The sequence below is a fragment of the Neodiprion lecontei genome, chromosome 5 (genome assembly GCF_021901455.1).
Source record: "Neodiprion lecontei isolate iyNeoLeco1 chromosome 5, iyNeoLeco1.1, whole genome shotgun sequence".
NCBI classification, from domain to species: Eukaryota; Metazoa; Arthropoda; class Insecta; order Hymenoptera; family Diprionidae; genus Neodiprion; species Neodiprion lecontei.
In genome coordinates this window covers 28,772,644-28,798,292 of record NC_060264.1, presented here as the reverse complement: position 1 = coordinate 28,798,292, position 25,649 = coordinate 28,772,644, and the positions used below count along the sequence as shown (strand labels likewise).

Sequence of the window (25,649 nt, the reverse complement as noted above, 5' to 3'; positions counted from 1 at the left end):
AAATTTCAGATAATTATTTAACTACAGAAATTTGTGTTCTAACCTGCGAAGAGAAAGAAACGTGCTTTGACGGATGAAGGACAGATACTTTGTATTTTCTTTGCAAAATTTTTTCGAACCCTTTGGCGTAAAAATTATTTTGCAAATTTGAAAAGCTATGTACGTGAAAAAAAAAGTCCCGCGTTGATTGGCGTAAGATATTTGAAAGGCGTTTGATATATAATACCTATAATAATAATAATGATAATATCGAGGTTAACTTTTCTCTCTCTATCTTGTTTTATGCATACTCTGACCATTATGTCACCTTGTGTGCAACTACGACTATATATTGTGTGTGTATATATGTATAGTCTCGACTCGAGCCGCAGCTAATGAGGAGAACAACAAATTACCCATTCGCGTTAATAAATATCCTATCAGCCTCCTACGGATATTCGCTGCTGCAACCGTTCGACAGAATTTATTATTAAATCTTCAACACTCTCCAGCAAGTCGTGCAGTTATTTTGAATATTCATCACAGTTTTACAATATATTTCTTTTCATATTACCGGGATAAACTCTTAAATATTGAAAATCAAATGCGCATGCGCGAGTTTGTTCGCGCAGGCTGGCCAACCCGAGTTTTCAGCCGTCAAACTGTTTCTGGCGGCGATGTAGTCGATACGAATTTTCGAGGTTAGAATTTCAAATAATTGAGGTGGCGACCGGCAAGGTTTGGGAAGCATTTGAGCATCCGGTCGGAAAGTTGATTCTTCAAAGAACGATCGGAATTTAATGCTTACGCTCTTTGAAAATTCAAACGTATACATTTTGCGTAGGTTGGCCCGCCTGCGTCGCGGACAAGAATATAGCTGCGGGAAAATTTCGCCGACCAATTATATTGAATTATTTGGCGCATGCGCGGTTGATTTTCAAGTTTATACATATATATACACGTATGCAATTTTCTTTCCTTCTCTTTCTCTATCCTTTTCACGTGACTGTATTAAACGTATAATAATATGTATACAACCTATTTATACGCGATGTAAAACAAGATGGCTGCGTACTATTATTTTACTACTGCGTACGCGTTTATAAGATGTATGTATATGTATATTGTGCATACACACGTATAAAATACGTACATAACTGTCAGCCGCGTTGCGGGTTGTTTATGTTTTCTAAGCACGCGGTGCTTCCTGTCATTCCTCAATGGTTAAGCGCTCTTTACTGCTGCCATGTTGCTGCAATGGCGCGTTGCGTTTTAATAGAAAGAGTTCGTTTAGGAATTCGATATCGAATTTCTACCTTCTTCTTCCTGTACAAACACAATAACGACAACGACAACAATAATAATAACAAGGCGCAGCACGTATAAAACCGAGCAGCCCACCTCCTGCCCTCTGGCTCAAATATTCACCCATTATAAAATTGCCTCATATAATGTATAATTAATAGAACTGATCGTTAATTTATTTCGGTTTTTTCGAGACTTTTTAAATTTTTTTTTTTTTGTTTTCTTCACTCCAGACCATCCCGTGAAAAAGAAAACTATCCTCTTTTACACACCTGCTTATTTATACATACTTGAAAATAGTCGAAGACCGTATCGTGTGGGATTATTCCACGCATCGTTTATACGGTATTTAACACTCGTATAATATTATATTGAGAATTTCAAGAAACTAGTCGTTGAAAATCGAAATATCGTATCATTATAGGGATTTAATAGTGTTCTCGTATATAATTGTTTAACGGGATATTTCACGGTAACTTGCATTAACGATTTCTTTCTTACCTTCCTTCACTGCTGTAATCGACGATAGTTAGATTACTTTTTATTTGTTTATATAACTATTAATTCATTTATTTATTTATTTTTTTTTTTATACATCTTCCTTCTACGCTATGCTCGAATCTTTGTTCATTTACGAATTTTTCAAACTTTCAATTCTGAATTAAGAATTGTAAAACTTGTAAATGAATAGGTTTTTGTTTTTTTTTAATTCTATCCTCCAATCTTTATTATCGACTTTTGATACTGCAGCAGACGATCGTACCGACCAGCCGATTAATCCTTAAATATACTCGTACGTTTTAATAATCTTTATACCGTTCTTCTTCTTCTTCTTCTTCTTCTTCTTCTTCTTCTTCTTCTTCTTCTTCTTCTTCTTCTTCTTCTTCTTCTTCTTTATATGTAATATCCATACGTCTACACCGTATAAACTTTGTACGCATAAATTGCGGCGAGATATAGCAGAAACTTGTTGGTACAAAAATGGAAACTTGTTATAAAAGGCACCCACGTTGTTGCAGATAGGTTTTGCGAAACAATCTTTTGCATTTATGCTTCGTTTCCCGGCTGTATAATATCGTGATGTGGTTATTACATACCTACGTAATATGTTGTCATTCGTTATAGGGATAAAAATATACGCAATTATGCCGTTTAATTTATCTACACGTTTCTATATACGTTTATGTATTTATTAAGTGACATATATATTTATGTATATATGCGCAAAATATCGCGAAATAATTGGCGAGATTTTGTTGTTTTTTTTTTACACATGAAGTAAAAATCAATCATTTCGAGGTATACAACAAAGTTCACCAAAATCAAAAATAAGAAAATAATCCAAACTGTATGATCGTTTTGAAATTACTCTTATTCGATAATTGCAATTTTATTTTATACACATATTATTTGTAACATTTAGAGATTTTTAAACCGTAACGAATTTCAGGTGTAATTTTAGAATGAATAATAATAATAATAATAATAATAATAATAATAATAATAACGACAATAAATAAGTAAATTTTTTGTTTTCTCTTCAAACGTAACAAAAGTAATTACAATTTTGTATTATAATAGAGAAATATGGTTATTGTGTTATTCGTGTACAGTATTTCATATATCTTGTATTTTTTTGAAACTGTAGTTTCTTTTTCGTTACTTAAAATACACAGTGTATAATAACGCGTGCATATTATACAAACAGTTGATGGTTGTGTGAGTTACGTGTATAGAATGACTTCGAAAGCCGAATCTGTACGATGAGGTGTACGTATGAAAATTTTTTAAACTTTCGGGGAGAGTGAGTAACAACGCTGTAATATCTTTCAATCCGCGTCACCATGTTTTCAGGATATGACAGTGTAATAATAATAATAACAACGGCAATAATAATCCGTAGTTTCCGATAGTATGATTGAATATTTGCAGCAACGATTACGGATGAATCGATGCGAAAAAGGTTTGTTTAACGTTGTTTATTATATCGCGTGTCTGTCTAAAATGGCACAAGGTCGTAATCGCAAAAAAAAAAAAAAAAGGGTTTATTCTTTTAGACACGCGATATTTTACAAAAATAAAATTTTAACGAACAAACACGATTATTTGTCAACGATCTTGTAATCGTTGTAAAATCCGCGGTTTATGGTATGTGAAAGATGTGTAAAAATTATCAAATGAAAATTTGAATTTTTTTTTTTTTTTTTTTTCTTATGATACCGAGGAGGAGAAACGACGAGTAAAATTTTTAGGTGCAGCAGGCATGCGAAATGATTTATGTTGCAAATGTAATTATTTCCCGCGATAAAGAGAGGAACGAATTATCTTTTTCTTTTTCCCTTTCAAGACGTTCGACGCACATTGCATCGTTTTAATGTTCGCAATCTTTGTGTTTAAAAATAAAATTAACATCAAACGACACTCTTTGATTTATATCGTACACCCGTGTACATCAGATTTATGCTTACACGTTTTCTTATTCCCTGTATTTTTCATTGATTCACACGTGTCAAATTTTTGTCGAATTAACTGCGAGTAGGTATAATTCATAAATTTTTGCTTTTCTTAGAATCATTGCGTACGTAATTGTGAATGGCGGGGGGGGGGGGGGGGGGGGGAGAGGAGAAAAACCACGAAGTTCATAAAGAATAAAACAACGAAATAAAACTAGTTACCAATTTCGTCACTCGATTGTCATTATATTATTTTATTTGACAATACATGCTGTACAATAGTTTAGAAAATTTATTAATTCATACATCATATACACATATTTATTTATTCGACTTTTATCGCTTAGTCAAATTATAACATTGTATAAAATGTAACGTACGGTACTACATTCTAAATTTTACAAGATAAACATATATATTATATATATGTATAAACAATCATTGACGCTACTGAATGCAAACGTAATATCTGATGTACGTATAAATATTATTATTAATAATGACGATAATAACAACAATAACAATAATAATAATAATAATAATAATAATAATAATATCGCTATCCCGGGCACGCATTGCAATAGATAAATCGAAGAATTTATTTTTATATCAAGAGGTCAATTCTTAAAGTCTTGGTTGTTGATCGTCGTCATTGTATGAGGGAATCAGTGTTTATTAAACTGACAAGGAGGCTCCCGCAAAATGATTGCCGCAACAATCCTCACTGCAAGCATGAAGAAATAACGATAAGAGAATGAAAAATGCCAAAAGCGTGCAAATAAGGTATAAATAATCGGCGGGGGGGGGAGGGAGGGCCTCGTTCTCTTTAATTCGAGACCGAAATTCTTGATTGTAGAAAAAAAGAAAAAAAAGAAAATATAAGAACAAAGAACGAAAAATTACGCGATACGAGGAATATTTGCAGTTTTTTTCATTTTCGGATAAATTTTTTTGTCTTGATTATAAAAAAAAAAAAAAAAAATAGTTACATCGCGATTACTAACGTTTCTTAAGATTACTCGGACTTTACGGAGCGATGATTATTGACGAGACGGAGATTACTTTTGACAAATAAATAAGTTTCACTTTGACAAAAGTGATTTCAGAGAATTTGATATAATTTTTTCAGATTAGAAATGATGATAAATTTCTCTGAAATTCCAAATGATTTCTCATTATTATCAATGGTTATATCGGGTATATTAATAAAGTGTAAAAATTTTATTTAAACATTCGTGATTTTAGTGTTATTTTGGATATTACGATCATCGTTTCAAACAATATCGATACCATGATCGTTATAAAATTTACTTGGAAGATACCTTCGTCATCTTTTTTTTATCCTCGTCGCGAATCGTGTCGGTCGGTCGGTAATACATTGTAATAATAATAATAAATACAATAACCGTTGTATGCTGCTGCAGTGGGCTGTATAAACAGATCGTCATTAACGTTCATTCGATCGTCACCCTCTCAAATAAATTCCACTTTGATTCATGTTTATTATTAGACGGTACGTATGTACAACATTCGTACAAGTTGGTTGGTTCGTTGGTCAGCTTACGCATATTGGGACTTGAAATTATCGTCGTCGAAAGAGTCCAAATACAGATGACAAGCAATCTTGACAACGCTTCCGATTCCATATGTATGTTACATATGTTTATTTATTTTTTTGTCACTTTACTTGAATTTTTTCATTTTATACTTCAAGTGACGAAAAATATGGTTCTTTTTTTTTTCTTTCTTTTTTTGAACAATCTTAATAATTGGTAATTCGACGTCTCGAGCACCGTGTAAAATTTGTGAAAAATATTAAAAAAGAAAAAAGAAAAAAAAAAGTAGTAAAAACCGTTGATACGTCTCATCGTCAGATCGATGATCACAATCATCCTGCGTTAGTTTTTCTCGCAAAATATCTTTTGACCTAAGACCACATATATTACGTTTGTTCGTTTATTTATATCATACACAATTAACCTTGATACGGAATCACGTGTTTCACATATCAATGGTGAAGAAGAAGACGAAAGAGAGAGGAAAAAAAAAAAACATAAAAAATATGTTCGATGCCAACCATCATCGTCATTATCACATGTATAATTGATTGTGTTTTACTTGATGTATGTATATGTACGTATATATATGTAGACTTGTATAATATCACTAAGAATAATACGAGGCAGGCAAACTGATCGCATAAATGGGACAATCGTAACGCTCTTTATAACTCTATTAGGCACTTACATTGCATGTGTATTACATGTACCATGTATGTATATACAATCCCGTTTACATACCATGCACATCAATCGTATACATTCTCGAGGGAAGAGAAATTCTTTCCCCCCTTCGTGTAGCGGAGTTTTTTTTTTGTTTTTTTTTTTTTTTTATTATTATTATTAATAATACATGGGACAAACTATTATCATTGTTTTCCCTGTGTTATCACTTTTATAAAATTAGATTGCTGAAAAAAGAGAAAGAGCGGAGTGTCGGAGCTTTCGAAAAATTACGCGTCTCTTTTTCTCTCAAACTTGCATCATTTCTTTCATTCTTAGATTTTTACGAATTTCTGCTACAATGTTACAATTACGTTATTTTTTTTTCCCCCTATTTTCTTCGATACGTATTCAACCGTATTCAGGCTTCCAACTGGTTTTCCACTGTCCCTAAATAAATCTTACTTGCGCTGACGAATCAGCGAATAATAAATATATGTATTTTACGCGTGCCAGTAGTCGTAAAAATAAAAAATAAATAATAAAAATGATTGCAGGAATAGACAATAAAAAAATCCGCCGCGGTAATTGAGTCTGTTGGTTTGTCGGTTATCGATGACACGGTATTATTTTCGAAGGTGTCCGTTCAAGTCTTTCGTTGCAAATAGTATATAATCCAACTTATGACGATTGGATATCTGTTTAATATATCGGATGGAACTTTACCGCTGAACTATAGAAGTATCGTAATTCTCTTATCATTCGAAACACGCACACAGATACGCCCACGTTCGTTTGCGCCATTGGAGGTCAGAGAGCGGAATTTACCAATCAAATCCGCGCGTCGAGTATCCGTGACGTCATCAGCCATGCAACGCAATGCGTGTAATTTATACGTACAAGTATAAAAAATTAAAAAAAAAAAAAAAAAGAAAAGAAACTGCATTATTTTTACATAAGTCTTTTGCATTCCGCAGACACGACTCGTATTTACTTTGCTTCGATTTTATTACAAGTATATATTTAATGCGTTACGTAAAAGATGGATTAGATATGTTAAAATTTATTTTTTGTATTCAAGTATTATATTATTTTGTGAAATCGGTGATTGTTGAATGAAAATTTATACCTTTACAGGATATTATTGTATAACGATGCGAAGTAGATGAAAATGTGTGTATGCTGATGGTAGATATGATAAGAATAATAATCAGTAAAGTAGTGGATAATAAACATAAACAGAAATGTGATGATAAATCACACGATCGTAGAGGAAGTTAGTTCTTATATAAAAGAATTGATAAATAACATAATATTATCGCGATGAACTCTCGGTAAAATTATAATGATCGATCGATGATAACGATTATCGTCGCGACGATCATGATTATTTTTGTGTCACAATTTTATATATATAGTATGTGTGTGTGTGTGTGTGTTTGGTAAAATTTTAAATTAGAAGAATTGCAAAGAATTTGCAAAACGTGCAAACAGCAGACACATTAACCAATCAGAAAACAATTTGACAGCAGTGAATTTTTTATCGGAAACTTTGAAATTTTTGGTAAATTACTTGATGATTATTATCGCGTGTTGTTGGGAAAATATCTAATTCGCGCGAATGGTAACAAAGAGAGAGAGAGCGAGAGAGAGTAAAAATTGTAGAAACATTGAAGAAAATTTTCAAAATTATACCAACGCGAATCACTGTTCATACAATTCAAATGAATTCTAATGAGTTTTCATGCTAATTCAATAATAATTGTATTTGTTTTTCAACACCGCGAGGGAATTCGAGTAAAATTTTGGACGTTAACTTTACATTAAATACACGAACGAAAATTGACTTTGTAATATAGCGACTGTAATGATGATTATAATGAGTATTTATTTAACAGAGCGTGCAGCGACTATTAACGTTGATTTCTTTCTTTCAATTATCTCGAGATTTATAGTTAGGAAGAAATTAACAATTCGTGCAATAATCGTATACACGAGATAAATAAAGAAAATATAAATGTCGACGTTGCAAAATGAAACCGGTCTAGAAATGTTTTGGGTGAAAGATGGAGGTTTTGAATTTTTTTTCTCCTTTTACAAAATTGCTCGTAATATTTATAAATAATTAACCAGTCGAGTGTTAAAAAAAAAAGTGTTAAAAAAAATTCAGGATACTGTTTCAGAGTTGCGACAATTGCAGGAAATTTTTTGATGAAAATCAAAAAATGGCGAGATTCCGACGTTTTTTTGGTCTTTATGGAATTCCCTGTATACAATTTGGAAATAAAATTCAATCAGTTCAATTATCGAAATTTTGTGAAATTGCGACCGAAATAAAACGATATAAAAAGAAAAAAATTAATCAACGAATGACAGTACCGACAATGAAACAAAAATATTTGCATTGATATTTGCTACGTTTTTTTTTTTTCTCTTTGTTTTCTCTTTCCGTAAACTTTGAGTAGTCGAAATTTCGCCTTGTTAATTACGATTTGGATTGTTGTAACATCGACATTATTACAAACTTTTAACACCTATATATTATACGTACGGATTTATTTATGTACGATCAATGTACACGTATCTGTATGCTTAAATGAATTACGTTTGAAACGTTCAAGAAACTGTGCAAACCGCAATCTCGACGCTTCTTTATCTGATCGCCGTTTTGTATACTTTCCGCGTTCGTAATTCACCGGAAAGCGTTTCGCAAATACACACACGTATGAGCAGGAATAAACGTGCAGGGAAAATGTGAGATTCTTTACTTTGGGGTTCGGCTGCGCAGATTCGAACAGGCGCCTGTATTATCTACCGGTATAATATTTGTCCGCATACATATAAACATGCATGGTGTGTTCGTTACGGGGAGATTTTTAAGGCAAGTCTTGACGCACGTGTGCTTTTAATTATAATCGGATATAACACACAGTTTACTCTGCATCTTGATTGTCAAACTCATCGTAAAATCCCTAGGGAGCTGGGGGAAATGTAGTAGAGAAATCAAAGGAGATAAGTAGAATCCTCTTTTACCTTCTCTCTCTCTCTTTTTTGTTTTTTTTTTTCTCATTTTACGACGTTTTCCCTCTCCATTCTAATAATTACGATTTTAATCGCTGGACAATAATTATTTACAAATGGAAATAAAATCGAATGTTACTCGCACTTTTAATTATTGTTATAAACGATAAAATTGAGGGTTTTTTTTTTTTTTTCTTTTTTTTTACTCTCATGCCTAGAATTATGTAGTTTGACTCTCTTCTCAATCGCGTATAAGCATAGACTTTCACTTCAGTGTAAAGAAATCAATCTGATACGATCGTTTGCGTTCTTCTTTCTAGTCTCTTTTACCTCTGTGTTTACACCAAGTTTGCGGCAATTAAAAACTATTATCGCATCTGTGTAAGTTTTTTTTTTTCTTTTCTTTTTTTCAACCACTTGTGATACAGCACGCGTACATAGAGAGCGAATTCGTAACGACTGCACGAACTGTCGTCTGCTAAAATGTAATTTGCGTACGCGCTGTAATCCGAGATCGACTGTTTGCCAGGGTGACCAACTGTCTCTAAACTCAAAAATTTTTACCGTCGCGAATCGACCACAACCGCCACCGACAATTGTCAAAATTTTTGAGGTTAGATACATTTGCTCTCGGTTGTTGGCGCATGCGCGCTTAGAAATCCCCAGCGGGGGGGGGGGGGGGGGGACAAAAAAAAACATCCTCCCTTCAATGGACCCGGTCTTGAAATGTTTTGAAAAGAAAATTCGGCTTCTAAGAGTTTTAGAGAATTTTAAGGAAGGTCCTTTTAAAAATCAAACGGTTGAATAAAAAAATCAGGATACTATTTCAGAGTTGGGGCAATTTGCAGACGTTACTTTTTATTAAGTAAATCAAAAATGGCGAGGTTCAGATGTTGGTTGGGTTCGCCTGTAACTACCCATATATATATATCTGTGTTGCAAATTTTCAAGCATGTGTGACGAATTTCACAGAAAAGCTTGCACGAATAGTTGTTGGAATGTCAGTGGAATGGAATTGAAAAACAAGCGCTGGCAAGAAGACAGACTCACATACACGCGCAAGATGGAAACAAAGTTAACCGCGTTACCTATATTTACTTAATTTTTTTTCGCCCACTCATTCTTATCTTCCGGAGATTAGAAAAAGAATGGGATAAAAAAATAAAAAAAAAATGATAAAAAAAATGCACATGTCGCTGCCGCGTTTATTCTGAACCGCGTATCGAGATAAGTGTAAAAATATAATTCAAATGAAAACAAATAGAATAGAAATACAGAAACTGAACAAAGAATATGAACGAGCGAACGATATACTCGCGACATTTATCTTTCGTTTTACATGTTACATCGAGATGTGCGGTTCGTTCGTATTTCGTCTCGTATGTTACGAGAGGTCGAGACGAAGACCGAGATCGATAATTATAATTCTTACGTGTATTAACGTATGATTCATACTTGAGGAAATTTTGCAGATTATTCGCACGAAGTGAGGTCTGTATATTACATCGAATATCGTAGTCGTGTAAAATGAGTGTGAATATGTTGTATCGTCGTATAAAATAACCTCATCAAAAGCTATTGTAAAATATGACTCGCATAAATAATTCTATTAGCCTTAGATTTATATTATACGTAGGCACGTACATACACCTGCGATAAATCATTTTACACGTTGTAATAAACTCACGATGACTTTTCGCACGCACGTGCTTTATTGCGGTGATTAGGGTGAAGATGATGATGACGACGACGATGATGATCAGCGAAAAGAAAAATTTACCAAAATTAACCAGAGTGGAAACATATCATTGAATAGAGAAAAGTGTGTAGGAACGTTTTGGCATTCATTCGCTCTCTCTTTTTCCTATACGTATCTACAACACTTTCATTTCTGTTTTAATTTATTTGTTTAATTTTTTTTTTTTTTCTTTATCTCGTTTTACCTCGTCTCATTGCATTTTACTTATTCTATTCCTTTTCACCGTTGTAATAACATAAGTGTATAATCAACAATCAACATATCTCATCCGTCACGTCGTCGTCTGAATCGCTCTCCTTAAGTATGTTATACAGTTGTTTTCGCTTTATTATTCTCTTTTCATTTCGTACGTATAATTATTATACGTATATATAATTGATTGTTATTTTTATGTCACTTATTTATACACGTTGTTTCACCTTAACGTTACAACCTTTTTGCGTGTACGTATGTACGTTTTATATTGTAACAATTTACCAACACGTTTTAAGGAAAAACAAATTATCGTTGGCCTATATTTTGAGGTGGGGGAAGTTCAGTCTATTTTCTTCTCTCTTTGTTCTCTTTGTAAAGCGGCAATATGCGATCACAGTGTCAATATATGCGTCAGTCAATGAGGCTACGGCTCTGGCTATTACTCAAACACAACTAAGCTATATTCAAATAATGAAATTGATGATGAAAAATCATACGAAATTGAACGTCGAATGAAAATGGCAAAACAAAAAAAAAAAAAAAAAACAAACAAACAATTGCTGTAAAAGGAGACGAGCGTGTTTAAAATTCGTATAACCGATAACTCGACAATATTATGTACAATTATACAGTTTCCGTGTTTTTTTAGGGACAAGGAATTGTTAAAATTGAATAGAAAAAATAAAGAATTCTACATTACCGACTTTTGTTATCGCATTTCTATCGGAATATAAGTCGTAGTTTTAGTTTTGGGTTTTTTTTTGTTCCCATCACCGACGTTTACGAACATTGTCAACGTGACATATTATTTCACGGTGTACCGATAATATTTCTAATTATTCCCGCAATTGAGATACGACATACTTGGTGTATAAACACGTGTATGTCTATAATGTGTAACGGAATGTTTCCAAGTTGAGCGAACCGACGTTTCAACCACTGGTTTTTTTTTTTTTTTTTATTTTCCTATTCTACTTCTTTCTTTTTTATTAGTCGTATTAAATCAGGTGACTGATACAGCGCGTAAGTTGTAATAAATACATAAACACAGGGTATATATGAAACGTATGCCGTACACATGGGTGCGTATTTGCTTGATAAGGAACTTGATTAGACCGTCGTCGCCATCTGTCAACCGTTGGTTACAACTACTGATCCACCTTGTCGTAATCTTTCACGACGAGAACTGATGATACGAGATCATAATCACACGCGGTATCTGCAATACGGGCGTATATACATACATGCACGGCGGTTAGTTTGGTATTTTAACGTGTCAAGGTATCACGCATTTATATGCTATATGTACGTCTTACAATTAATTGCTTGCATTATATTATCAATGGGCGTAACATGCCGTGGAATTTTTAAACTCTTGTTCAAAGGCACGTTAATTCCTATGTTTTATTACCGCAATTACCGCGGAGAGAGAGAGAGAGAAAGCGTTTGACAATATATCATACGTGGTATGGAATTATTTCAGATTTTTAAATTGTGTTCATCAATTATATGTTCGTTTTATTTAAATCTTAGATAACTCAAATTAATTTTGCAAACCCGGGTTGACTTGGCACGGAATACCCTATAGATACTGCAGGTATTCGTTTGATATTGAATTGGATTTTCCTTTTCGTTTATAAAAAAATTTACAAAAAGTTATACTGTGTTTTTTTTTTTTCTCTGAGATTGTACTTAAATTTCTGTGATTTTATCATCCGATTTTATCGACAGATAACAAAATCGATAAAACAGTTCACTTCTCGATCATTTTTTTTTTTTTTTACCCCTTTTTATCTTTTTTTTTTGCTGTGGAGCACAGTTGATGAACAGTTGACGTGATCACTGATCGATTAGACGAAATCGATTTCCAACTACTCCGTCCGATCATCGTATTCTCATTAAGATCGACTGATTTCTTTCAAAACAACATGTTACTTATCCGACTTTAGTTTTCGCTCTGTATTTCAGATGGAGTCTTTATATATTTGAGATAAATTTTTCGCATCATGCGAATACAAAACTGTGGATATAACATAGGTGTTTACATTCTACTGTCCTGCAACAGACAGTAGCTCAAAAATATGTTACCTTTTTTCTTTAACTTTCTTTAAATTCAGATAAGATGCAACTTGGAGATGTAATAATAAAAACACGCAGTATGGCGAAAAAAATCTCGTTCCGCGTTATCCAATTTTTGGCGATACGACAGAGATAAAAAATTCGTGATATATCGACAGTTTGTAATGCGACTGCAAGTATGCAGACGGTTGTTGACGCGAGTGTCAAACTTGTCGAACCTTTTATGCCCGTGAAAATTACGTCACGCTTTTTGTCCGTACACTAGTCTTTCCAACATACAAATCGTTGCCATTTTTGTACCGAGGCGTCGACTTTCATTACATTGCTGTTCGACGTGTTCATTAAACGGTCGCCATTTACCCTGCGAGACAAGTTTGGAACGAAAACACGTTGCTGCGACATCTGTTGGTAAAATAACGCGTTACTCTAACGGGGCCATATTTAGTTTTAAAAGACTTCCTTCGTCGTATTTTTTTTTTTTTTTTGGGTAATATCGATTCCTTGCGAAATAACAAAAGCTTCAAAGCTTGCACCGAGCTTTCTCCGCACTTTCGTATTCGCGTAATTTACCAAACAGAATTTACCGATAACCCATTTCTCGCCGCCATATTGCTTACAATTAGCCACGTCCCCATTTTAGTTCCCAACGGGATCTCCTCATCCGCTTTACGGAAGTTTCATCGCGACTTTTAGTCCCGTGTAGGTAATAGTCGCTACTCGGTCGATAATTCAGGTACCCGAAACTTTTATCGAGAAGAGTCTAACCGTAATTTTCGTTTGACCGATGACCAAGGATGAGTCAATAGCAACCGATGAAACCCGGTAAGCTGCGGACCATCGAATATTGGTTGTCAGTCACGATGCGGGCAACCTGAGAACCGATTCCGTCGAAGCTTGATCCATCATCGAAACACTCGGGCTTATTATACAGCTGGTTATTATTATCGTCCTATCCACTGTCCGTGAAGTATATTATATATTCTACATCGGAGGGATATTTCGCGCTCAGACCTTGAATATACCGATCGGTTTACTAGCCAACCGTGTCCACGAGACTTCTTTCAAAATCACTTATAACCAACCACCCACACCCGCCAAGCGATAACGGTGTACACCGCATATAGTACGTAACGACGACTACTCGTGGATGGCGTTCCGCTTCACAAAAAACTTTCATTTTTCTACCGACACATTCGATATCCGACTAGCCCAAGCCAACATCTCTTTGCATTGCAGTCTATGCTCATTCCGGACGATATGTCCGTGCACTCGGGTATGACGGGTCTAGAGCTGTGCGATTAATCGATTAATCGGCAGCTACGATCATTCGTTTTACCAATAAATCGATTAATCGACGATTTCGATTCGTTTGCCGATTGACGTACAGGATTACTATGAGGTAACTTCGATTAATCGATTAATCTGAAAAGTCATTGATCGAAACCGTCGATTAATCGATTTATCGGATAAACGATTAATCAAAATCGTCGATTAATTGGAAAAACGATCAATAGAAAAACTCGACTATCGATTAATCGCACGATACTGACAGGTACTGTTGGCTATGGTTTACTTGACCGTTTCAGTCACAGAAGCCACTGTAGTCGCAACCTTTTTCTTTCTTTTTATGAGTGTATACGTAAAATTTTAATACTTAAAAAAAAATATATATATATATTTATAGAAAGAAGATAAAATAGCAAGAAAATCTAGCAACAGCGATCGTAATGAGAAAGAATAGTAACGGATACCAGACATTCCGGCAACAGCTAGAAAACTAATTTTCATTTTCTACCTAGAACTATATTTTGTCGATTGCGGTAAGAAATGAAAATAGTCAAGGACTGAGCGGTAACCGGAAATAAAAATTTCTGTCAGTTTACGGTACAAGTGGTACCCTTATCCTTGACGAACGACGGTAAGATCCGCATCGGATACAACGTCGTCGAATCCACGCAGCTCACTCACTGATTTTAACGTGGGCGGTCGTCGCGAGGCTCGTTGTTCGCCTCCTGCTGCCACCAGCAACAGCAGCAGCAGCAGTAACCAGCGGCTTATATACTTTCTAGGCGATTCAGGGGGAGAAACAGTCTCAAGCATGCCGCGCCTACAGCCGGTACCGCGGCTGTGATATTTATCCGTCATTTTATTATAACTCGAATTGCCGGTAAATCGGTAATAAATACGTAAATACATGCGTACGTGTTTGACGACAAATCCATCGTAAAACACGAGTTTATAAAGAGAAGTAAATAATTATTATATATATATATACATATACATATATATATATGGGAAACAATTGCCAAGTGTTTAATGTTTTTGTCGTGATTGGTGACGTTGGTGCATCGATTCGTGAATTGATGATTTACATAACAGTTTAGTGGTGAGCGGTTATACCGAATTGAATATGTGTCGATTTTTCTTTCCGACATTTACCTGTAGGTGTATGCACATATGTATGTATTGCATCTGTGTACGGTAATGCACGTGGTACATGCGAATTGATGAATCGAATATATCATCGTGAAAGCATAAAATAATACTCGATCAGGTGCGGTTATATTTATTAATGTACCTAAAACAACCCATCGGTCGATGGTATAATTTTTCAATATTCTTTTGAATATTCAAAAATCGGATTCGTACACAGGCACGTTGGGTATAAATTATGTAATTTCATGTAAAATGTGAAAAAAGTAAATTAAAAAGATGAAGGGAAAAAACGAAAATTGAATTAATGGACCGCGGTGAGTCTTAGAACGGAATCTATTATACAGCAGTATGCCTATATACGGTTGTAAACCGTTATATCCGAGGGAAAAGAAAGGCACGGGGAAGATCGGGGAACGGAAGAAAAAAAAAAAAAAAACGAAGCATCAAACACGGTGCAGAGTAACGAATGGCCAAGTTTAAATTGCGGGAAAACATTTGGTACTGCACAATAGAACAAACTCGTGTCAATTCCCCGTGACGTTTTCATCCGACGATGGTGGAGGTGGGGAGGGAAAAAAACGAAAAAAAGAGACTTGTTTTTATCCCGTAGCGAAAAAACTTCTGACGTTTAGCAAACCGATGATAATATTTGTTTTAATCCAGCGTTGAAATGTATGCATGCATGTATAATATCGACGGGAAAGAAAAGAAAACAAGAACCAAACTAATATAAATTCGCTGATTCTGAAAATTGTATCGAGTACCGGAAACGTAGTATGAAAGAAAATTCGTGGTAATTTTAAAGGCAATAATTATTCTCAGATATTCCACAGGGTGTTATAAAGTTGTTTATATTTCGCCAATGACGCGATTTACTGTGAAGAAACTTGAGACGAATTATAATTCCGATTAACTTGAACTAATTTTTTTATTTTTTATATTTTGATAAAATTTTCGCAACCTCTAGAGGTTTTCAGTTTCGTATTATACCGTGTTATCGTATTGTATTGTACCGTAGTATGTAATGTAATTTCAAACGTGAAATAAGTACGATATATATATATAAGATACACGCTTGATACGAAAGGAGGAAACCAGTCGGTTTCTTCTTCTCTTTTTCGCGATACCGATGAGCGTCTGCACTTTATCCGTTGAACGTTAATGCGATAATATTTAATTTATGCTTCGTGCAGTGTATATTGACGTAGTATAATATACATATGTTCACAGTACAATATATAAGAAAATCGAGGTCTATCCGCCGATATCCGTTTGTTCGTAAATCATTGATCATAAGAGGCGGTGTCTTGATCGTTATTTTTAATAACGTTGTTATCGTGAGATTTTCCAAATACCGCTGGAGCTTGGCGCGGCGGTAAGAGACGTGTATGATTTACAAGAAATGAATTGGGCACGTTGTCGTACGTGTTGCTACTACGTCCCTGGAGCAGCGGAGACTGATTGTGAGTCAAACGAACGGTATCAAAGAGCGTACTTTGGAGCTGAAATACATGTATAATAAAGTCTGGATCCATGCACACGCGTTTGCACACTCGCGTATAGAAGCCCCGGCGACGTCGAGGAGGCGATACGGTGGTGAAGCGCTTCAGCACCAGCAGTACGGAAACAGTGAGTCAGCCGACTTGGTCTACGCCGCCCGCCTCGCTCTCTCGGTTCTCCATTCTCGGTTCCCGGTTCCCGGTTCTGTCTGCTTAACCGCCGTAACCGCAACTCCATCGTGTAACAGAATACAGCCGTATATAGCGCAGGTTTCGTACAGTTTCACATCGGCCTCGCGATCAACGTTGCTCCAAATCTTGGTTATATATACTTACCCACTTACCGCCGGTCGAGAGAGCGAGTTCTCCTCCCCTCTCTCTTTGTTCTTTTTTTTTTTTTATCGTCTAACTATCTTTCTGTCCGTCTATATGTATAGATAGATTTAGATGTGTATTTTGTATATCTCTAATCCGCGACTTCGACGACCCACGGAAATTCGTTGTTGCAAGGCAGGATTTTTGACGGTTTCGAAACTTTTTCGACGATACAAACGGGGATCGTTTATGGTATCCAACGGGTATGGTGGTTCTCTTTGATAACGTCGAGTGTTACGATACAACGAGATTATTGTCACCGATCTGATATCGCTGTTATCATAGTTGGTTACACATCGGGAACGAAGGCGAGAGCGTCTGCAGTGAACACCGGATAGCGCTTCGCTTGGTTTCAGGATTTTTCGTCGCCATAGTGAATTTGTGTGTTAAATATCACGGTCGATACTTTGAACGTAATTGGAGATGTAATAATAACAGCTGCTGTTGTCGTGAACGTGACGACGACGACGATGATGACGATGACGATGATGAAGTTTGTGATGATAAAGCAGAGTGATCGTGAATCGTGCGGGATGAAATGTATTGTTCTTTAAACTACGATTCTAAACGAGAGGGAGTGTGAAGATAGGTGAAAAGAAACGAGAATAAAAAATTCGAAAATAAAAGAAACACCTTGCGCTAATCGTTTGGTACAGTGTTATTTTACTTTTTTCATACTTTTGTGTCGTGCTTATGCTGGCCGGTTCGTTCATCGTATTACACATCCCACACGCCTACGCGTTTGTTGATTTATCGGCTCATGATTGTCGGTGTTAATTTTTCTTCCTTATAGATTCAGAGTTTATTTTCGAAGGATTATTCTTTCTCCATCGGGTTCATCCTGGGCATTGAATATACTCAGCCTGGTCAACCGAGAGCGATAACTACCATCTTATCGCTTATCGGGATCAATTATTCTCGATAACAAGCCTTGTGTACCGTTCCTGTAACATCGTTGATGTGGAATATAACGCTTTCGTCACTGTAGGTTTATCGGTTGGGTATAAGACGTGGCGACAAATAGGCGGAGAATATATACAATCATTACTGTTATTATTATTGTTATTGTTGTTGTTATTATTATTGTCATTTGGAAATGGTCTGTAGCCATCAGCTAGCAAAAACGTTCAAACTCTTTAATGTGTTTTTTTGCATTCCGGTTCCAATTCAAATATTATAATCCGCACGGTTTTCCTTTTCAGCGGCACAATCTTCGTCGGTGGAGATTGGTAATTGTAAAGTTGAAGGAAATTGAAAGAAAAGAAGAAAAAAAAAAAAAAGAAAAGACAATGAAAATTTATCTAATTAAATTTTGATAAACCCCGATAAATTTTAATATTCGCGGCTATTGCAGCAGGTATAATAACAACAGGCTGGCTTGCAAAGAGTCCGCATGCACGCGGCATTAAGTACCAACTTATATTAGATATACACATGCGTCAGACGAGAGATAGCTGTTGCCGTATGAGATAAGAGCGCGGTGCTAAGCTTATGCAGAGCTCCGATTTGTTTTCTTTGTTGGTGTGTTTTTTGTTTCATTTCTTCCTTCTTTTCTCTTCGATTATTCATTCCATGCTTTATTACTCTTCGTCGTTCTTTGCTTTCAATACGTATAGACTGTAACGTACCGTTCACGGTGCTTCGGGTCTCTGCTGAAAATTGAACAGCGAAAAAATGAACGACCATTCGTTAAATCACACCACTGGTAAATTCAATCCCTATTTCGTTACCGAGATTTTTCGTCTTCTTGTCAGCGAACCGACCGACTCAGTTTCCGATCCAACGAGTTCGTAGCTATAGACATTTCTAAAGGCATTTCGAGGTTACAATATTGCGTTAACTGCCGTTACGAGTCTGCATTCGGGCCAACGTAACACAACCTCGAAACGCTTGAGCGGCGAATTTTGACAGTTTCCAACCAAAGTCGGATAGAGTTGGCCAGCCTGTTGAACAAACGAAAAACTTGGCGCATGTGCACTTTGTTCTTCGGTTGTTCGAGACCGTTGATCAAACTCTACAAAACTTCGTGATGCGAATATAATTACCGTTCGCAACAAGTCTTCGATAAATATGTCGCGGGAAGAAAAATCTAGTTTTGAAATTCATTCCTTCGTTTCCTTTAATTTATCTCGCATCTTTTTTTTTTTCTTTTTTCTTCCATCCCATCATCCTGTCTTGCGGCGTGCACATTATATCGGACACTGGATAGTCTCGCAGACACGCGCAAGGTGCAAAACTCCTAGTTACTTGAATTTGTGAACGCAATTCAACTCGACTCGACTAAACGCGCGACCGACCGAAACGGTCCCTCGTGCTGACGCTGCTACGCTTTTTAGCTCCCCTCCGGTACCTGAAACGCACTCATACAAATACCCAGTGAACTATTAGCCTCCCTGCCTACCTGCTGCACCGTTTGTATAGTATAATGTACATCCCACTTTGCAGGCATGGACTTACTTGCGGAGGCTTTACTGACACACCGAGCGCACCTCTCTCCGCTCCTCACCTCCCTTTGCTTCTCTTCTCCTCTCCTGAATCCCACCATAGCCGCGGGCCCACGGTTGACAGGTTTGCTACTTGTCGTACAAACGCTCTCGCAACTAGGCAGCAGCCTCTCTCTCCGTTTGACTCTCTTGTGTGTCTCGTTCAATTTTTAACCACGCGTTACTCCGTCAATGTAGTGTTCGCCCGATGCAGTGTTTGTGACTCTGTATTTATTTTCGTGTGTGTATCTTTCCCTCTCTCTCTCTCTCTCTGGATATCGTGCATTTTAATATCGAATTATATCCGTTTACCCATGCGCGACAATGGTCACATTGAAAAAGGAGACGCGATGTAGGTATATTCGCGTCTACGCGGAGTTATGTAAAAATCGTCTGCTTCTCTATTGTATCATTTTGTTTCATTATTTTTTTTCTTTCTTTTCTCTCTCTCTCTTTCGCTCTCTGTCGGTCTCCTTTCAATTCAGTTTTCGTCGTCTACACGCAGTGCAGTGCAGCTTCAATCACGTATCGTTATAAAATATAACATTGTTGAGGCGAGACACGTTTGTATTATACACAATATGAATAACGCGTATGATTGTATATTATATCTCTGGGACTGCAGAAAATAATTGTTCGTTTGTTTGCTAATTTGTTTATCTGCATCATTGGTATCGTTGTTGTTATTATTATTGATATTACTATTTTCGTCGTCGTCGTCGTCGTCGTCGTCGTCGTGGTGATCCTTCAGACGCGTCTACAGAAAATATAATCGAAATAATATGCAAACGATAAATGAGGCGTTTATCATGTTGAACATGTGTGTATATACGTGCAGGCCTGTAACTTCGAAATTATTATACACGCAATGTTCTGTGTCCTATATACATATAATATAGGTATATCGTTAATGTCGCAGTAATTTTAGTAAATTAATGAACCAGCAAAAGCAGCACGGTAAAAAAAAAAAAAAAAATGGATGGGGAAAAAACGCTCGCGCGCGAACACATGGACACACACAAAAAATTCATATATACATATACGTATAATAATGCTAATTGTGTGCTGTATACTTATCACATTATCGTCAAATATTATATATGTCGTTGATGCTTTATTATTATTGTTATTGTTAATAGATGATAAGCTTACCGGAGATGGGATATAAATCGTTGTGCATTATGGTGAAACAGTGAAGTTTTCTACGTATATATGTATGTACATATATGTATAATGTATATATACACCTCCTACCTACATAAATGCGACGCGCTTGCGGAAATATTGGTGATTATCATATATTTATCGGTTATGTGTTGTTAATAATTATCCAGAACTCGACCCATCGGAGGTGATATGGTTGTATGAAAGATTTCTAACTTCAATTTTCCAGTACAGTTTTCTTGTCGAGGAATGAAACAAAAAAAAAAAATTGCATAGAAAATATTTTCACGATTTCAACTCATTCCAAAAACAATTTTGCTTCTTCATCTATTATATCAAAAGTTGTCTTGCTAAAAAAACAGTCTGGTTTTTTTTTACATTTTTTTTCTTCTTCCTTTATAGTATTATAAAGATCCTTTCACCGGAAATCAGTTACATTGTTCGTCGCGTTGGAAGAGTTCTGAATTGAACGGTTCTTTCCTTAGGAATAGTCCTAGTCGACTGTCAGATTTTCTTCACATTTAATTCTTTTATTTATACATTTTTTACAGCTCGACCAAGAAGTTGATTTCTTATTTTCGGATAGATAAAATATATTTCTAAAGCTTTCTCCATTGTATACGATTTTTTCATTGCACGGTGCAGTAGCTCTGGGTAATTATTAACAATTACACCGATCGCTAATCGTGTTCTGCAACGTGATGTGATAAATACGACTTGGAAAAAAAAAAAAATTCAACAATAATAAATCTTAACAAATCCATGTGAATGTATTTTCTAAACAGAGACGCGTACCGAGCGAGATCGTTAATCTGTACTAATCGTCCGGAATTTGGAAACAACGAAGTATAAAGCTGTGCAGAGGAGAGTGGCTGCCGATTTATAAATACTGTATAAACCCCGGATCGATGATCACGATATAACATCTAATAGTAAGAGATAAGAAAGTTGGATTAACGAAATATGAAAAAATCGAAATCGTGAAACTTCCACCACGTTTTGATTTCAAAGCTAACGAGAAAGAAAAAGAAAATAAAAGAGAACGAGTCAGACGAAAGTAACTCGCCGATCGCGATAGTGTATAAAATCAACATGGCGGATCGGGAGGAGCGGGAAACTATCCTGGCGCGAAATCAGCCGGGAAGGAAGTCGATAAGACCGTCGAGTTTCCGGAAGACGTTGAACCCGGATGGAACAGTAATCCAGCAGCGACGCAGTCCGATGATCGGTACTGATTCGAGGACCAGCAGTCCCAGTCCGAGGGGAAGTCCCTCGACGCCGGAAGGACTTAAACAGTGGGAACTCGTCGAGGGCGACGCGGGTCTCAGGGTGGTGGAAAAACGAAGCACCGGCGGTGGCGGGAATTCGAACGTCAATTCGAATTCTAATTCGGCGAGTGGGTCGCCGGTCATGACCGGTAGCAGAGGCTCGTCGTTTAGATCGCGAGGAAGCGCCGGAGGTGTTCCGATATTCGTTAACGAACGGACGCAGAACTCAATAGTAAGTCAGAATATTCAGGACTTCGAGAATGTTCTGGCTAAGAAGTTCGGTCGGTCATTTGAACGGTCGGTAATCGGCAAGGGTAATGCCATTTCTTCGACCGGTGGTGAGTTTCAAACATCTAACGGACGACGATCTTTACGGGAAAATCAGAGCGGAAAAACTGGCGTGAAACTAGATCTCATACTCAACGATCAGGATCATCGATCTCTCGATACAGTGGGTGGTGATGGAAGCGTTTTGCCGGATTCCAAGAGCAGTATTGACATGCTTGATCAACTCGAGAGGCAAGTCAAAGCCATAGAACAAGGAACCATTGCCGCTGCTGCTAGGTTTAAACAGGACGCAGGCACTGACGTCACGTCCGATGATATTTCTTCTCAATTGCAACACGATCGTTCCCCCGTCGGCAATACTGGTAGCGATAAAATTGTTCCTGAAATCGAATTGCGGTATAGGGAACACGAGGATTTACTTCGCAATAACACCGACGACGAAGCTGAGGGGTAATTAATCAATCAATATTGTTTTAAGCTTATTTTATTCGTATCTTTTTACTTGAGAGGGGTTTTTATCGTGATAAAATGGACTGGGAATTTCTTTTCATAATCGTTGTCGTTTCTCAATCAACGTATACAATCCTTGTTACCATTTTTTGTTCAATTGCGTTCGATTATCGTTGGTAATGATTGTGTTATTCAAGTTCTCGTATGGGGAGGAAATGAAGAGGTATAGATTTTGAGACACTACGCGAAACGATGTTGTATACAAATATATTGTAGTAAATTTCAGAAAACTCTGTTATACAAGAATCGCGATTGAAATGTCAAATGATCCAAATAATATTCGACAGTGGGGAATTATCGCAGAAAAATTAATTTTCGATCATTTTTCTTGAATTGTTCAAACGCGTAATCAGTCAGAGAAGAAAGGAGAGATTGAGAGAAATTGTACACATTACACGTATGTGTGTATACACGCAATTATTTCACCGACACTGATGCATGTAAAATTTTTCCATTACATATACGCATTTGCAAGATTTTCAAAGTTTACGTCAATGCGGATTATCGTAATTAGCGAATCGGTAGATCGTTATATGTCTATATGTACATCGTATAACGGCCGAAAGTAACGATCAATTGTCACGCAATTTTTTATTACCCGCGGAAAGTACACAATACCAGCTATTACACTCGCCATTTAATTGTATAAGGTTACGCGTTTATAACACGGTCGAATTCTCACTTTGCATTGCACATATACCGCAAACATTAACGGTCATTCACCACAGGGAAATTTACCTTATACATAACTGATTATTGTACAGAGTGAGTAGCTAACAGTAGAATGGTCTAACGCGCATGCGCTAAAATTCTAGAACAAACGCAGTTGTTTTATCAGGTTGACCAACCGTCATAAGCTCAGATGACAGCTCGCCGCGATGTATGTAACCTCAAAAATTGTGACAGCATCTGTAATAGATCAAACATTTTGGCTGTTGGAACTCTTTCTGATGCTCCAATGAGCAGATTACGAATCTTTTTATTCGTAAAAATTATTAATGGGAGAATGAACGAAGTTGAGCACACCTGCCACCGATAGCTGACAAAATTTTTGAGGTTACATACATTGCGGCAATCTGTCATCTGAACTTATTACGGTTGGTCAGCCTGACAAAACAACTGCTTTACTACTCTAGAATTTCAGCGCATGCGCGTGAGATTGTTCCCATACGCTTTGATCCGACCGTTAGCTACTCACTCCGTATATACCTGAACTCGTAATTAATTTATTTAATTCAATTGGTTACAATTTTTTCTCCTTTTTCTTTTTCTTTTCTTGCTGCGAAAAAAGAAAAATTCGTTGTACCGCGCGTGAGAAATTTGACTCGTTACACCGGTAATAACAATATTTATGCAATTATTATATCAACGAGTATAACATCAAGGCGCGTCACACTTTCCATTATTGTTGTTGACGGTATTGTTATTATTATCATCATTATTGTTGTTGCTGTCGTTGTTGTTACTTATGTAACGCGATCGCGTACCAGGTATAAAAAAAAAAAAAGAAAAAATGAGGTGAGAATTACGCAGTACAATAGGCTTGATACATCCTCGTGTAGAATGTATAATGCATACAATTTTCACCGTATAACAGGTGTACATGAACATGGAGGATTTCCCGTATTTCGTAACTCACTAGCTCTCTTTTTATATCTGTCCCTCTGTCTCTCTCTCTCTCTTTCTCTCTTTCGATCTCGGCACCTGCAACGCTAAATAGCGAACAATAGGCATGCATCGTTAAACTTCTCGCACGCGAATTCTCTCGCTCAATATTTTGCTTGGCTCTTCGATGATTCTTTTTTTTTTGTCCTTGGTTTTTCCGCCACTTTTCAACTGTCGAAACTTATTCATAACTCGTTTTGAATTTTATTGCGACGGCCACATTACCGTTTACAGGCATATCTTTTATGTGTATTTCTTTTTTTTGTTTTCAATTAAATTTTACTACTTTATCTGCGCTCTCTGGCTTTATTTATTGCATATTCGCGTTAATTACACCACGTTCTCGCAGATGCTCGTTTATTCCGTAATTTACACACAAACTGGGAAAAAAACTCGGATGAATATTGTCACAAAAGATGAAAAAGAACCTAAAAATGGATTAGAAGAGTTTTCTATATACTTCTATAACGCAATGAGTACGAAACAAACGGGGAATGAAAAAAAAGGGGAAAAATATGCATTTTTAAACACGTTATAATAATTAATACATGTATAATAAATATAAATAACTGAACATGTGAATGAAATGATAAACGAAGGTCGACACCGCTGCAACGTGGCGAAGCGACGAGAAATTCTACCGGAAATGCTGGTATAACGACAAAGAAGAGGGCTGGTGTTAAATTGAATCGTACAGCCTCGGACACGCGTCGAGGTAACGGGGACACATCGGATATGCCGTTGAAAATTCAATCGCGCGCTCAACAAGCAAGGAATATCGTCAGACCAGTTATGACCAAAAGGCAGCTCCAGCAGGAGGCTGCTGCCGGAATTGGTACAAATTCAACAACTTCTTCTACGGCTACTTCCACACCGAAACCGCTGACCAGCGTTATTCAAAAGGCGATACAAAACATTGGAATAAAAGAGGTATATTATAGATAGTAG

At 36.3% G+C, this 25,649-nt stretch overlaps 1 protein-coding gene across 23 annotated transcripts in view; it reads left to right on the top strand.

Annotated features, from left to right (window-relative positions):
* Window positions 1-25,649, top strand: part of LOC107226307 (serine/threonine-protein kinase MARK2) — a 63,588-nt gene that overhangs the window by 5,818 nt on the left and 32,121 nt on the right. For 17 of the 23 annotated variants that reach the window (XM_046741885.1, XM_015667076.2, XM_046741884.1 and 14 more), the window contains exons 1-3: window positions 20,946-21,093; window positions 21,756-22,976; window positions 25,301-25,631. The exons of 3 other annotated variants lie outside the window; for them this stretch is intronic. In XM_046741885.1, the coding sequence (XP_046597841.1) occupies window positions 22,063-22,976; window positions 25,301-25,631 (1,245 nt within the window). In that variant the 5' untranslated portion in view covers window positions 20,946-21,093; window positions 21,756-22,062. Of the gene's footprint in view, window positions 1-17,071; window positions 17,219-20,700; window positions 21,094-21,755; window positions 22,977-25,300; window positions 25,632-25,649 lie in introns of those variants that run through there. 3 more of the 23 variants (XM_046741873.1, XM_015667070.2, XM_046741880.1) reach the window with 3 other exon arrangements.